The sequence below is a fragment of the Varanus komodoensis genome, unplaced genomic scaffold, assembly GCF_004798865.1.
Source record: "Varanus komodoensis strain SLA01 unplaced genomic scaffold, ASM479886v1 scaffold25, whole genome shotgun sequence".
Classification (NCBI taxonomy): domain Eukaryota; kingdom Metazoa; phylum Chordata; class Lepidosauria; order Squamata; family Varanidae; genus Varanus; species Varanus komodoensis.
In genome coordinates, this window is record NW_025335661.1 from 9,887,418 (window position 1) to 9,901,112 (window position 13,695).

The 13,695-nt window shown below is 42.4% G+C and overlaps 1 protein-coding gene across 1 annotated transcript; it reads right to left on the reverse strand.

Annotated features, from left to right (window-relative positions):
• Nucleotides 1-1,039: 1,039 nt before the first annotated feature.
• PAQR9 (progestin and adipoQ receptor family member 9) lies at nucleotides 1,040-13,236 on the reverse strand. Its single transcript, XM_044432971.1, has one exon. It carries the CDS (start codon nucleotides 13,225-13,227, stop codon nucleotides 12,106-12,108), a length of 1,122 nt encoding a protein of 373 aa, XP_044288906.1. The 5' UTR covers nucleotides 13,228-13,236; the 3' UTR covers nucleotides 1,040-12,105.
• Between the last annotated feature and the right edge of the window lie 459 nt (nucleotides 13,237-13,695).

Here is a 13,695-nt window from a genome sequence, read left to right on the forward strand (position 1 = left end):
GATGTCTTCTACAGTCATGGGATTATAATTCCTTTAATTCTGGATCACAGCCATGCTGGCTCAGGTGATAAGAATTGTAATCCAAAACATCTAAAGGAGATCAAGGTGCTTACCTCTGGCCTACACTGACTGGCAGTACCTTTCTGGAATTTCAAGTAGTGCAACCTGGAGGTGCCAGGGAATGAATATGTAACCTTTCTGCATGCAAAGCAGGTGCTATACCAACAAGCTATGACTTTCCATGAGCTTTCCTTGGTACTTTCATGTTGTCCACAAAGACATAAGTGTGCTTGGCAAATATATCAATGCAAATTGGCTCTAAGAACCATAGTTAAGAAGCAGATAGCAGTTTTCGTGTCTTGCTTCAGTTTAAGCTCCATACAATTTGACACATTTTCAGGGGCAAACTAGTGACTCTGTCAGTATCGGTTGTAGTCGTGATGCTACTTATTCCACTTGACTCATGGCAATGTACATATACAGGGCCAAGTGGTGGATAGCTGAGCTACTCCTTGGGAACGATGCATGAGAATTTTAAAGACATACAAGCCCCAGTGATCCAATGGCCAAGGTTCTGCCATCTGCCTGATGCATGAAAGGTAAAAAGAAAGTTTATTAATCTGATCAGATCTATGAACCTACAGTTAAGAATAAAATACCCAACACTGAACTATCACTGACCAATACATTAAAAGGACAGGTTCCTACATATGGCTTGCAGTATATCCACAGTAGAACCTGCTAGCTGATCTATGGAAGCGGTGAGCTTCCCTTAAGGGTTCAAGGCTCTTCTGTGGCCCCAGAGTGCCTCTTTGAAACCTACCTGTTTCATTTTTTTTTCCAATTTGAGAAGTGTAATTTTCATATTTACTGTCCATGTTGTACAAAATTAGTGTAAAATACCTATGTACACATTACACTGAATCAGTATCATTCACTACTTACCTATAAAATATTTTATATGTCCTCCATCACATATAAAATGGGAAACTATAGTCATAGTTGCACAGAATTCCAATGCACATAAATAAAATTCACATTGAATTCAGAAGCAATTTTATTTGGAACTCTTTGCTCCTTCCAGTCAAAAATGTACAGTATCTTTGTAAAATATAATTAGCAACCAAGACATAATGAAAAACAAATCCTTCAAAAAACAAACAAGCAAAAATGAAGATTAAAATAAATACTTGCACTCTGATTTGTTCAGGTTCATGCACAGAATAGTAAAAGTAACAATGATACAAGCAGATGCTCAACAAAACAACAGGTAACCCTAAAATATCTCCATTATCTTTTTGAGCATTTCCATGCAATAAAATGCTTAATGCTGCAGAAAACACTAAAATATGATGGGATGTGCCATATAGGTCCTCTATCAAGGGAGCTCCTTCCCTAGCAGCTTTTGCTCATTGGATCTGAAGAGCTCTAGGGAAATTAGTAGATATCTGCATGGTACATTTATGTTCTCTTCACCCCTCCAAGACCAGAAGAGAGAGTTGCAATGCCAAAAGAGAGAGGGTGGAAAGTGATTGGAGAAGAAGGGGGGAGGGGGGAGATTCCATTGCACCCAATTTAAGGCTTCTGAAGGTTGCCTGAAATAAAAGTTCCTGTTTCAACTGTCCAATACTGAAACTTTCTTCATCCATCTTTACAGACACCCTTTTCCTTTCTTTTTTCTGTCTTATGTCAGGAGGGCAAATGGGAGGAATGGTTTGAGAAAAGGGTTTGTGGTCCTAAATCCATGGCAGACCACCAAGGATAAGGTTGCCAGGATGTCTCAGTGGCTGCTCTTGTACTCAGTTATTCAGATGTAGTAATCGAAGATGCACAAGTAATTTGCATGCCCACATATTTCCCTGTATTGTGTAATGGAAGCACTCTATATAAATTATCTGCATTCTAAAATGATGCAGTTCTGTGAGAGGACTGTATCATTCACACAGTTGCACTTTCAAATTGGCTTTGACAAAGAAGTAAACACAAAAGAACAAAAGCCTATCTTGCTAGAGATAATGAATTGCTAGTGATAGTAGTGAATTTTTATACATAGGGTAGCCAAAGTTTATGCTTCCATAAGCGATCTCTCTTAGGAAGCTGACTGCAAATTCTGAGAAATGCCATTTTAAAGAATGAATATATACACTAGATGCATGGGTGGGTGTGGTTCTCCAGATGTTTTGACCTAGAACTCCCAGTATCCCTCACCATTGGCTACCATGCCTAGGACTAATGGGAGGTGTGGGCTACAGTGTCACAAATTGTTCACCCATTACTGTGTAGATCCTCTCATTCTGTGCAAGTTCTGTTAGGCAACCAGCTCCCATTCATTTTGTAGGAGTGCTGGTACTGTGAAGCAGAAATTCTCAAAGGCCTCTAATGAACAAGCATATCAGGGGAGGGAGAGATCTGCAGGTTTCTCTTTTAAAAGACCCAGTACTTATGGAAGCACTGTTGGTACTTTAAAAATAATAGGCAGCAACACGACACCTGAGTTATGAATCAAAATGCAAACTTGGCTTCCCACCTTGATCTGCAACCTTGATTTGGTAACTGGGTTTATGTTGGTCTGCGATAAGCTCCTGCAGCGTCAGAACTTCCTCTAACAGTCCAGTGGAAGTCACTGAGAATCAACTGGCTTAAATCCAACATTCTTCTGTTTAAATTGGCTGCAGCAAGGACTGTCCTTCAGATCTCCCCAGTTCACATTAATGCTACTGCTCAAGTAAGCCCTCGGAAATGTTTTGTCCTTCTCAACTACTCAGCTGCACTGTTTGTCCTGACCATTCTGAAAAGTTATTTAAAGAGGAGGGCCACGTTGGTTAGGAAAGGGGATGAACTATCTGAACTATTTTCTCTGAAGCAGCATTGCCTGGAGTGCTTTGATGCCTGCAGTCATATATGAACAGGGTTATATTGGCTTCTTTAAAACAGCTAAGTGCACAAATTAATGCAAGTTCAGATAAAACCAAGGCCTGCAACTCCCAAGATGTTTTTGTGGACTTTTTTTCTGTCTAAATTTGCATAAGATTGCCCCTTAAATAAAGGTTTGTAGTTGTTACTTAATATCACTGATGACAAGAATGAATTGTGCACAGGGCCACAAACATATTTGGGGCAGCGTTACTGTCTTGCTGCCACTTGGTTTTCATTTCAGCATCTTTGATGTAAATAATAGAAAAACCCTTTGCTTTTGCAGTCATGCCTGGTAAGACCTCTGGCAAAGGCGATGAGAATTTGGATCTGAAGTGGAAAAAAGATTGTTTAAATTTTGGGAAGCAGGAGCAAACTACAACTGCAAGATGGCCCTGAACTTACACCAAGTCCTAAATGTTTTTGCTCAGTCAGGCATCCTCCTTTAACAGTGAGAGGAAACAAGCCATTGGGATCAAATGACATTTTCCATGCTCAGCCCCTTCATTTCTTATATAGCACTTCTTTCTGCATTATTTTAAAGCACTAAGCCACAAACCCTCCTGATGAGGTAGATAAGCAAAGAACTCCCATTTTGCAGATGGGAAACCAAATGAAGGAGAACCGCATATATGCCTCACAGAATTCTCTTGAATTCTCACTTCTATACAGTCATTGCAACTTAATTCTTTTGGACATAATTGCAGAGAAGACAAGGAAATAAAATTCAAAGTAGGGGAATGATCTAGCTGTAGCATTATTTATTTCAGTGACAGAAAACTAAACATGTGCTTAAGGTCAATGGGACTTAAAATATCCAACCCTTTATTAGACCATGCCCTAAAAGCATCACCAGGTCTTCTTATATTTAGTGTGAAGATGCTCAGAAGCTGAGCAGTTAGCCATCTCCCATCTATATGTGCACAGGCATAAGGATAACTTGCACTGGGTAAAGGGAGAAGGATGGGTAATAGTGCAGAGAAAGTCATGGACCTCTTATTCTCCACAAGGAGAATGTGCTGCATTTGCAAGCATAGGCAGGAGCTCGGGGGGGGGGGGGGTTCTAAAGTGTTTAGCATTATGGCCGTGCTGCCTGGGAAGGATAGTTTATTTTTCAACTTTTATTTATTTATGTTTTGTTTCTCTACCACCCAACTGAATCTCTCTGTGGGAGTTACAGTTCAGCACATCTGCACGGCACCAGACTGGGGTAGGCTGGACTGTAGTGACTTCACAGCTAAGCTGAGAAGAGAGCAAGTGAACTCCTATTTCTTATTCTATCCTCTAAGCACTTAGGCAAAAAACTATGGTGTGCATATCTGGTAATTAATATGTGCATGATACAGCGCTTGTAAGGCAAGAAGGCAAAATCCAAATGAGTTCAACTAGTTTCATAGTTCAACATCCCCTTACAATTGTGCGGTCTGGAATCTTATATTAAGATGAATATTATGTTTCTTGGGTCAAACACAGATAATGTCAATTCACACTTCTATTGGAAACCACTAACCAGGCTAGAGCAGAAAAAGCAGAGAAAGCATTCAAATGATGATCAGAACTTAGAAAGACAGAATGATAATATACAGAGCCAAACTTTGCTACACAGAGCCAAACTTTGCATTCAAAACTTTTTTGAAGTTTTCAGAATGTTGGTCTTTTTGTAAGCAAGAAAAGCTGATTTGGGGACAATAAGCATGTCTGTACAAATGTAATTACACTGATTCCAATGAATCCACTTCCAAATACATGAGTAGTCATGCAGGGTAGTCTAACTCTCTGAAAGCTGGCTGCCAGAGATAAGGATGGGATGGGAATGCACTGAGTGTTCTATCAGTGAAGCAGCTTGTTTACCTAAAAGGTTCTGGATACAGCCATGGAAAGCTCCATGGGGACAGGAGCATGACCGGCAGTATTCCTGTTGGTAGTATCCTTTGCTGCCCCTAAATTGGCCTCTGCCAGCCTTGACTTGGCCTAAGTGTTTTCCCTTTGCTTGGGTGAGAAAAAGAGGGGGGAGGGGGAGCGATTCCCATATCTGCCTTGGCTCCAAAGGCTTTGGAAGTGGCTGAAATGCTCCTGTCCGCAACTCCAATTTTCGTATCTACTCAGAATTACCTCCCTACTCCCCTATGGCCTAGGAAAGGTGGCAAGCCCAGCACATTACAGGAAGTCTAAGAAATACGGTAAAATGCAGAATATTAAAATCCCTGCAAAAATCCATCCCATAGAAGGTAGATTTCTCTGGAACTTCCAGAAGACTTTGCTACCATAGCCAATGGTAAGAAATCCTGAAAGTTGAAGTCCAAAACATCTGAAGATCTACTTGCAGCCACTCTTGTCCTAGAATATTGCTCATAGACCAACCACCTACTGTGTAGACTCTGCATATGCCTATGGATAAATGGAATGGTCTCTTGAGACTATCCAGGGTTTGTCTCTTGTTCACAAAAAAATTAGCACGTATTTTGCCACTGACTTTGCAACAACTTCGTGCCTCCATATTATAAACATTTGCCCTTTTTTGCTCATATTTTTAAACTCCCTATTAAATAAAAAATTGTGTTGGTATTACTATTATGTGTGGACTAAACACACATTGTTGGTTTTTGATTACCACTGAAATCCGTGGGACTTTTTAGTCATGATTTAACCGAAGTTCTATTGTTTCCAGCAGGACTACTCTAAATATGATTACATCTAGATCCATCCCTTGAACCCTGGAAATTCTGCAGACTAATATAGGCATTATAAAAATGGCATTCTTTTAAAGTTTTAAAATGGTAATCTAACTGGATCTATTTGCAAATCACTACAATAGCTGCCTTGTCACAAATGATTTTTATAAGGACCCTCAAGATTGTTAGCGTGCTTCAAATTCACAGCAAACATCTGTTAAAAAACGCCTTCAACATGACCCAATTTGAGCAAAAAAAAAATCTGTAACTGTGGAGGTGAAAGAGCAGTAAAGTAAATGGCTGTTAGGACAGCTAGCACCAAATCAACACCATCAGCTTTTATCTGTTATATATATATAGATAGATAGATAGATAGATAGATAGATAGATAGATAGATGTTGCCACATGGTCCATGTATCAAATGTATTTTTACAGTTTGTTACAGTCTTTCTGACTTTGCAAGATGTCCCTTACATTGTAACCGATAAGCACAAAAAACTCATTATATAATCCTCTTCAGAGGCTCTCTTTATATTTAACTCGGACCCTGAGCTTTCTCCTAGCATTAACTCTTTGCCTTTTCCATTATCTCATACTGTTCCTTATTGGCTGGATACTCTAGTGGCATCTCCTGAAGAAATATTTTAAATAAATTATTTATTTTGAAGGCTGCATGAGTCATTTGGGGCAAATCATTAAAGCAATTATGTTGTGCTGGCTGCATTGCACCCAAATATTTATTTTTAGCAAACCTAATGTCAGACTTGTTGTGCATGTACCAAGAATTTATGCAGAACATGATGCAGGTGAAATGCTGCAGCTGTTCCACTTTTGGCGATCCCTTTGAAGCCAGGAGAAGTATAATGAGAGTTTACAGGGTCAGAGTTAGGACACTAGGAAAACTTAAGACCAGAAAACCAAATCTAGATTTACTGCAGTTTTGCTCTGGTATATGCATAGTTTTCAGGTCAGATCCACTTCATACATAACTAGAATTAAACCTAAAAAAGGTTAAGATTGCAGAGTGTGGTTAATAACTCAAACCCTGAGACATGTTTTTCACCTTACAAGGCTGAGAGATTGCAGGGGCAAGGAAATGACTTTAAACATGGCTTGCTGGTGGGGGGGGGGGGATATAACACTTCAGCATGGCCAACCCAAAGTATACAATTGCAGGTTTCCCATTCTAGTTAACTGATGTTTATGTTGATTTTTTTATCTTACCAGTTAGGGATTTTAAAGTTCTGTTTATTATTTTAATGCATGATTGTATTCAGTTTGATTTTTGCTGCTCAAGAAACCATTTTAGGGTTTAAAAGCTGGAAATAAATACTTGTAATTTTTTTTAAAAATGGCTTCTATCCATGGTTAATCATTATGGGCAGATTTTCTGTATATCAACTGTGGTTATGGAAATTGACTTCTCTGGTCACTCTTCTAGCCTCTTGAAAATGCTACAGAGTCAGGTGATCCTGCTGAAAGAGGTGGATTGTAGTGTGTTGGGAGGGGAATATCCAAAATTTGGGAAGAGGCATCTTCTGCAAACAGAACCCTTTCGCTTGCATAAACTGCCTCTCATGAAAGACAGTTCCTGGATCGAAACCTATGTTTACATGGTCATGTGGAGTGACATGAGAGGGACTCTGTGTGCAGGCATTTATCTGTACAGTTTGGACCAAGAAAAGGCTATTTATTTCTCAACTCAAGACAAGAATAAGCTAGTGATAAGTAACACCATATATATCCAATGAAGCAAATCAGTGGTTTGCTACCTGAGCTTCAAACTGCAATTTCCTTACTGTGTGACAATTCTTAAAGCCCATGTACTAGCTACTGTGTACCACACTGAATCAGAAAATAGCAGAAGAACATGGAAAGGATAAAAATGTAACACAATATTATATTCTTTCTTGAAGCATTGGCAAATCTTTCAATCCCCAGATTGACTGTGTTATTAGCCTTACATTCAGTTGTATTTAAGTCAATCCAATCCCAAATTTTAAGAAAATCTCAAATGTATGCAAAATAAGCCCTTAACTGTGGTAATTCATGCCATCACAATCTCCTAAGGTTTGCAATGCTAATTAAGTGCCTGGAGCAGATAAGAAAACTTCATTATCTGATTTGTTCCTAAATTATGAAAATTAAACATCCGAGAAATACTAGTTTGGCAACTTCATGCTAGGTTCTCCTTTAGACATTGTAGTAGTTGAGTCAATTGTTGTAGAATGGTGTCAGGTAGACAGCAGAATGTTCTGGGAGGTCTTCCACTTGTTTCTAAATGTTGCCATTTTTATATTAGACATATACTCACTCTGGGGGAAAGCAGCTGTGCTAGGTAGAGAGCCGAAGGGCACTATTTGCAAGCAAGGATAGGCTTCTGTCCAAGGCCTGTGTAATGACATAGGCCCATATTGGGCAGTGATATTTATCTCTTCCAGTCCTTGGGTGACTGGTTTGTCCTCTCTCACAGACAGCCCCCTAATCTAAAATAGCTTCTTATCAGGTACAAGAGGACACCTAACAGCAACACAAATCCACTGACCAGGCTCTGCCACAAATGCAGATGTAAACTCTGCCAACATATTCATTGAGACAACAGCAATGCTCCATTAAGGGCCCAATCCTCTGCGCATCCTCTAATGTGACATGAAATCACCTGCAGACAATGCTGTTTTGGTGTCTTCCTCAGAATAAACAGGTGCAACTCTGGCATAGAAAAATGGGAACATTTAGAAAACAGTGGGAGAATATTTTAGTCCCCTTGGCTCTCCTCTTGAAGCTTTTTCAGTTGGAAGTTAAGACCTACCCATTTATGATTTGTTTTGTTTTACTGTTTTGTTTTTTAACTTGGTTGTATCTTGGTGCCCTAAAGTGTCAATGTTGTACTTACGTTGTTATTTAAAAACAAAACAAAACCCTGCACCACACTTTGAGAATCATTTTGATTATGGAGTGGGGAAAAACTGCCTAATAAACAAACACATTTCCCAGGATACTGTGCTTTTTATTTGAGTCACTTTTCAACAGATTAACTTCAACAGGGTTTCCAAGGGAAAGCTGCTAGATGAGAATTGATCATGAAAGCTTGATTCTATTCATTTAGGGCTCAACTGGACCCAAGGTTAGGGATGGAGCAGAACCCTTTCAGTGAAATTTCCCTATGCTATATTTTTCCACAGAAAAATTTCCACATGATATAAGTCCACATTTATCTATAGCTGTCTGGGCTGTTGAACTGCAATCGATGATGTTAGGTGGGATAAAGATAGGATAGAAAATTCTCTAAGTTTTCTTTAAGGCAAGAATTGATGAACCCTACACTTCTCAGTTGCCCATGGGGAAACTGCAAAGTAAAGTATTAATAACCCATGTTTGCACACACTGCAGTTTGCTCCTGGCTGGCTCTGGACCAGACTTACACGGGATGTGCTTGCCCTGTATTGCTAACATTCTTCAATAAAAATGAAAGAAAACTGATGCTAAGGAAGTGACTACTGTCTGTTTCCCTCAAGATTGTAAGAAACTAAGAGCCATGCTGGATCATGCCAAAGGTCCATCTAGTCCAACATATTGTTCATATTATGGTCAACCAGTTGCCCATGGGATCACACAAGCTGAAGAGGAGTGCAATGCCACCCTCTTGCTCAAGTTCCCCAACCTGTGCCCACAGACTGATATTTATCCTCTATGAAATAGAACATTCAGCTCTGAATCAGTTTTTTCCCTAACTTAGAATGGAAATGATAAGCAGTACAGAGAATGGATGAAGCTGAAGTTACCTAAGCAAAAGAACATTAAACTGTTGATATAAGATGTATCAGCTTTCTTTAGATAAATGTTCTAAAAACAGTGTTTTCTTTCAGGTGTGGCTATTATTAAATATGAATAAACAGCACAAGGAAGTATATGCTATTGTCTTCACATTTTTAAAAATTTCCAATAAAATAATTTCCATAAAATTTTGAATGTGTTTGAGTATAACATTTAAACTATACTGTGTAATTAATTTCTTCTTCAGCAAGTATTTCAGTTCAAATATTTTGTAACTATTGTATTTTGTATGTTGATATATTTATACTGCAGTTAAAATAGATACAGATTACATTTTTAGTTTGGTTTACTAAATGTGAGCTATTTTGTATATTTATTGAGGGAGAATGTGTGTGTCAGGTCTAAAATGAATCAAACAACATACTAAATTGGATTGCATTATTTAGAGCATTGAAAAAATCCAGTTCTACTTTTCCCCCAGAAAACCCGTATTACTACCCAAGTTTCTTTCTTCCATTCTGGGTATTCAATTAAAATAGCATTACTACAAAAATTGTGAAATCTCCAGTTACTGGTACTATGTTTATCTTGTATACATGTGAACTTTGCATTAAAATGTCAGCGATTGTCTTGTCTGCAATCTATGGCTTTTTTTTACTTTGTGAAAAAGCCATCAAAGTGTTAATACAATTTCACCAAAACTTTGCCTTTTTTAAAATCTAAAATTATGATTTTTGCCTTCAAGAATAGAACAATTCTCTCAGCCCTCTGTGTCAACCTTCCCTAACCTAGTAACTTCCAGAAGTTTTAGACTACAACTTCGCATTGCTCTCAGCATGGTAAATGGTCAGGGGTGACTGAAGTTGTAGCCTCAAACATTTGGACAGCCATAGCTTGATCTGTACCAATGCCAACTAAGAATAATACTTTGTGCAATTGAAGTACAAAAAAGCATATAACTCCATAATAAATTTGTTGCAGTTTTAAAAGTACTTTTTTCATACTGAAATACAAAGCATGGGTCAAATAGTGCTTTTCTACATCTACCGCTCTCTCAGTACAGTACAGGTTTGGATTTTAACTCTATGTCTATGAGTTTTATTTCATGGGTTTTATGGATGCCTTTTTTTACACAATTAACATATACAAAATGTTGTATCAAAGTTGTAGTCCTGAGATAACAGTTGCTGTCAATATGAACATAAATTCTGGCACCTTTCATGGACTTGTCAATTATCCTGGGTCATCCACAGGTTACCCTGCAGTGCTTCCAGACAAGGCTTTCATGCAATCACACTGCCTCATTCAAAGTGGGTGGCAGAAAATGTGTTTCCAGGTGATGTCATATTTGTAGCTTTCCCATGTATTCTTATATTTTCTTACATCTTTTTTAATTCGAAGAGAATATGTTAAAGAAGAAAAGATGGAATGGCTCTACAATGCCTTTTGGTTAGGAGATTCTGCCACCAAGAGATAACAAACTTGCTGTTGTCACATATTCAGGTACAAAAGAGAGATAAAGCAAGAATTTCACATGGACTGTTGAAAAGCTCTCTCTCTGTCTCATTTCAGCTCTGACTCACCCCCTTTATGTGCAAATGAATCAGAAGATGAAATGAGTTTACTTATTCCAGTAAAAAACTGACTGACGTGCAAGCAGATCCTGACAATTTCATAAACTAGCTGATGCTTTGGTCCTGTGTTAGTGCTACTTTCTGTAGAACTCTTGTAACCTGACTCTGTTATTCACGTTCAAAACACTGTTCATTCTAAAGGGGACATCTGTTGCAGCTCTTCTTTTGATGCATGTGCCATGAAATACCTTTTGTAACAGCCATGATATGCATTTTGTAACTGGGATTCAGAACTAGGGTACCAGGCATATTGTGAGAATCAGGCTGTATACATGTGGATTGTTAGGATGGCTACATCAACCATTCAGGTGTTGTTCTCACAGTATGACCAACAGCTTCTGATCGAATAATAATCTGGCTCCAGTGTAAATGAATTACTTAAAGACATCTTTTGTATATTCCATTTTACACTGTATTGGTCTTCGTGTCAAAACTCCAAAAGAAATTATCACAATTTGCTTGTACTGAAAACCTTGTTTCAGTGCAAATCATTTCAAAACTTTAACAGAAAACACACATGCTCATACATTTCCTTGACAGAATAATATGCCAAGAATTGCACGTGGGATCTGGTTTTAAATCTCAGTTTTTCATCAGTGCAGGTCTAGCGCATATTGCTAATTGAAAGAACATCTCCTCCAGCAGGCAGTCTGAAATCAGTAGCTAGCATCGTGTGGTCCATGCATATTGTTCCCCTAAACCCTGGCCCTAAGTGCATTAACTGGAAGTCAGTCAGCAAGGCTTACTTTCAAATAATGCACTGAGGATCAAATCATAGGAGGTTTCCAGCAATAGTCCTAAATGGCTTCTCTTTGTATCCTAAGCAGCAATAAATAAATAAAGTGGTATACAGTACTCTGTGGTTTAAGTGCCCTTCCTTAAAATCTAAAGGTGTTTCAAGAGAAACAGTAGTTTTCTAAAGGCGTTCAGTGCTCGACTGGGCAAACTCAGTGCTCTTTTGGGTTAGCACCTTCCTTTGAAGGATACCAGGGCTCCTTCCCAGAAGCTTTGTCTAGCTCTGCGGCGGCTGCGGCAGCAACAGCAGCCCCCGGAGGCCATCAGAGATGGTCGCAAGTAACTCAACCGAAACGCCTAAGGGAAGGAGGATACCTCAGTCGTCCTTGCAGGCTTCCTGGGAGTTTAGAAACCTCCGGACCACCAGGGCCAGGCAGAGCAGCAAGAGCAGCATGTAGCCCACGGTGCCCGGAAAGGTGGGGAGGGCGGGCGGCGAGGCGCGCAGGAAGTGCTGCAGCCCCTCCTCGACGTAGAACATCTGGTCGTGGATGCTGAGGAAGGTGAAAATGTGGAAGAGCTGGTGGCTGTGCCCAATGATGTCGAAGAGGCCCGGCTGGATGCGCTCGGGGATCTTGCTGACGTTGAAGAAGGCGGCCACCAGCAGCCAGAAGTAGCGTCGGTAGAAGTAGGCGAAGAGCGTGGGGTTGTGGCCGCGCAGGTCGAAGAGCAGGCTCTCCAGCATGATGGGGCAGGCCATGCTGAGCGGCATGACGAAGACGAAGGTGCGGATGGCGAAGGGGTAGGCGCACCACTCCGAGCGGCTGCGGCAGCACGCCACGGTGCACGCCACGGCCAGCGCGAAGGCCACGGGCAGCACCAGCGCGCCGTAGGCGGCCAGCGCGGCGCGGCAGTCCACGTGCCAGCCCAGGCGCTGCTGCAGGACGCGGCCGAGCGCGCGCGGCTCCAGCAGGCGCAGCCCGGGCAGCAGGTAGTACGAGTAGGCCACGGTGCTGGCGAAGCCGTAGTAGCTGATGGAGGCGTAGTCCAGGTAGAAGAAGGCGGCGCGCAGGCGCGGCGAGAGGCAGCTGAACACGTGCGCCGTGCAGCTCATGGCGAAGGTGAGCAGCACGCCCGACGCGTAGCACCACAGCGGCAGCAGCGCCGGGTGGTGGAAGGGCAGGTCGCCGGCGCCGCGCAGCAGCAGCAGCCGGCAGAAGCGCGCCGCGAAGAGCAGCAGCGGGATGAAGTGCGTCCAGAAGTTCAGCGTCTCGTTGGTGGGCTGCAGCACCGACGCCAGGCACTCCTGCGCCGTGCAGTGCAGCCGCCGGTAGCCCGACAGGATGTAGCACTCCACGAAGTCGTCGGGCACCTCGTCCCAGCGCAGCAGCGCGCCGCCCCGCCGAGGGAGCGCGGCGGCGGCGGCGGCGGGAGGGCGCGCCGGGCTGGGGGGCGCGGCCCCGGGGGGCGCCTGGCCTTCGGCGGCCCTGCTCGCCGGCATCGTCCTCCGCCCCTCTCGCGCTGCTGCGGCGACCGAGAGGCCGAGAGGCGAGCCGCCTGCGCGCAGCTGCTTAGAAAAGCAGCCGCGGCAGCGAGAGCCTCCCGAGCCGGGATTGTGATGTCAGCTCACAAAGGCAAAGCCGCTTTCGCTGCCGCCGCCGCCGCCGGGGAGTTGCAGTGGATTTGCTCGCAGGAGCAGCGGCGGGGGCAGCCGTCTCCTCCTCCGCCTCTTCTTCCTCCTCCGCCTGTTCCCGCATCATTCATTGCAGCACGGGCAGGCGGTGAGAAGGAGCGGCGGCGGCGCCCACCTCGCTCGCCCCCGGCCCGCGCGCAGCAGGCTCCTGCCGAAAGCCCCGGTGCGGCACGAGCATCGCGGTAATTTGAGCCTGGCCCGGCGCGGCTTGCCTGGCGTGGCCCGGCAAGGCGTCCCTGCCGGCTTCGGTTTCCCTAGACCCTCTGGGGAGAGAGT

Coding starts and splice junctions, on each gene's coding strand:
- PAQR9 (XM_044432971.1), bottom strand. CDS start 13,227: ATGCCGGCGAGCAGGGCCGCCGAAGGCCAGGCGCCCCCCGGGGCCGCG.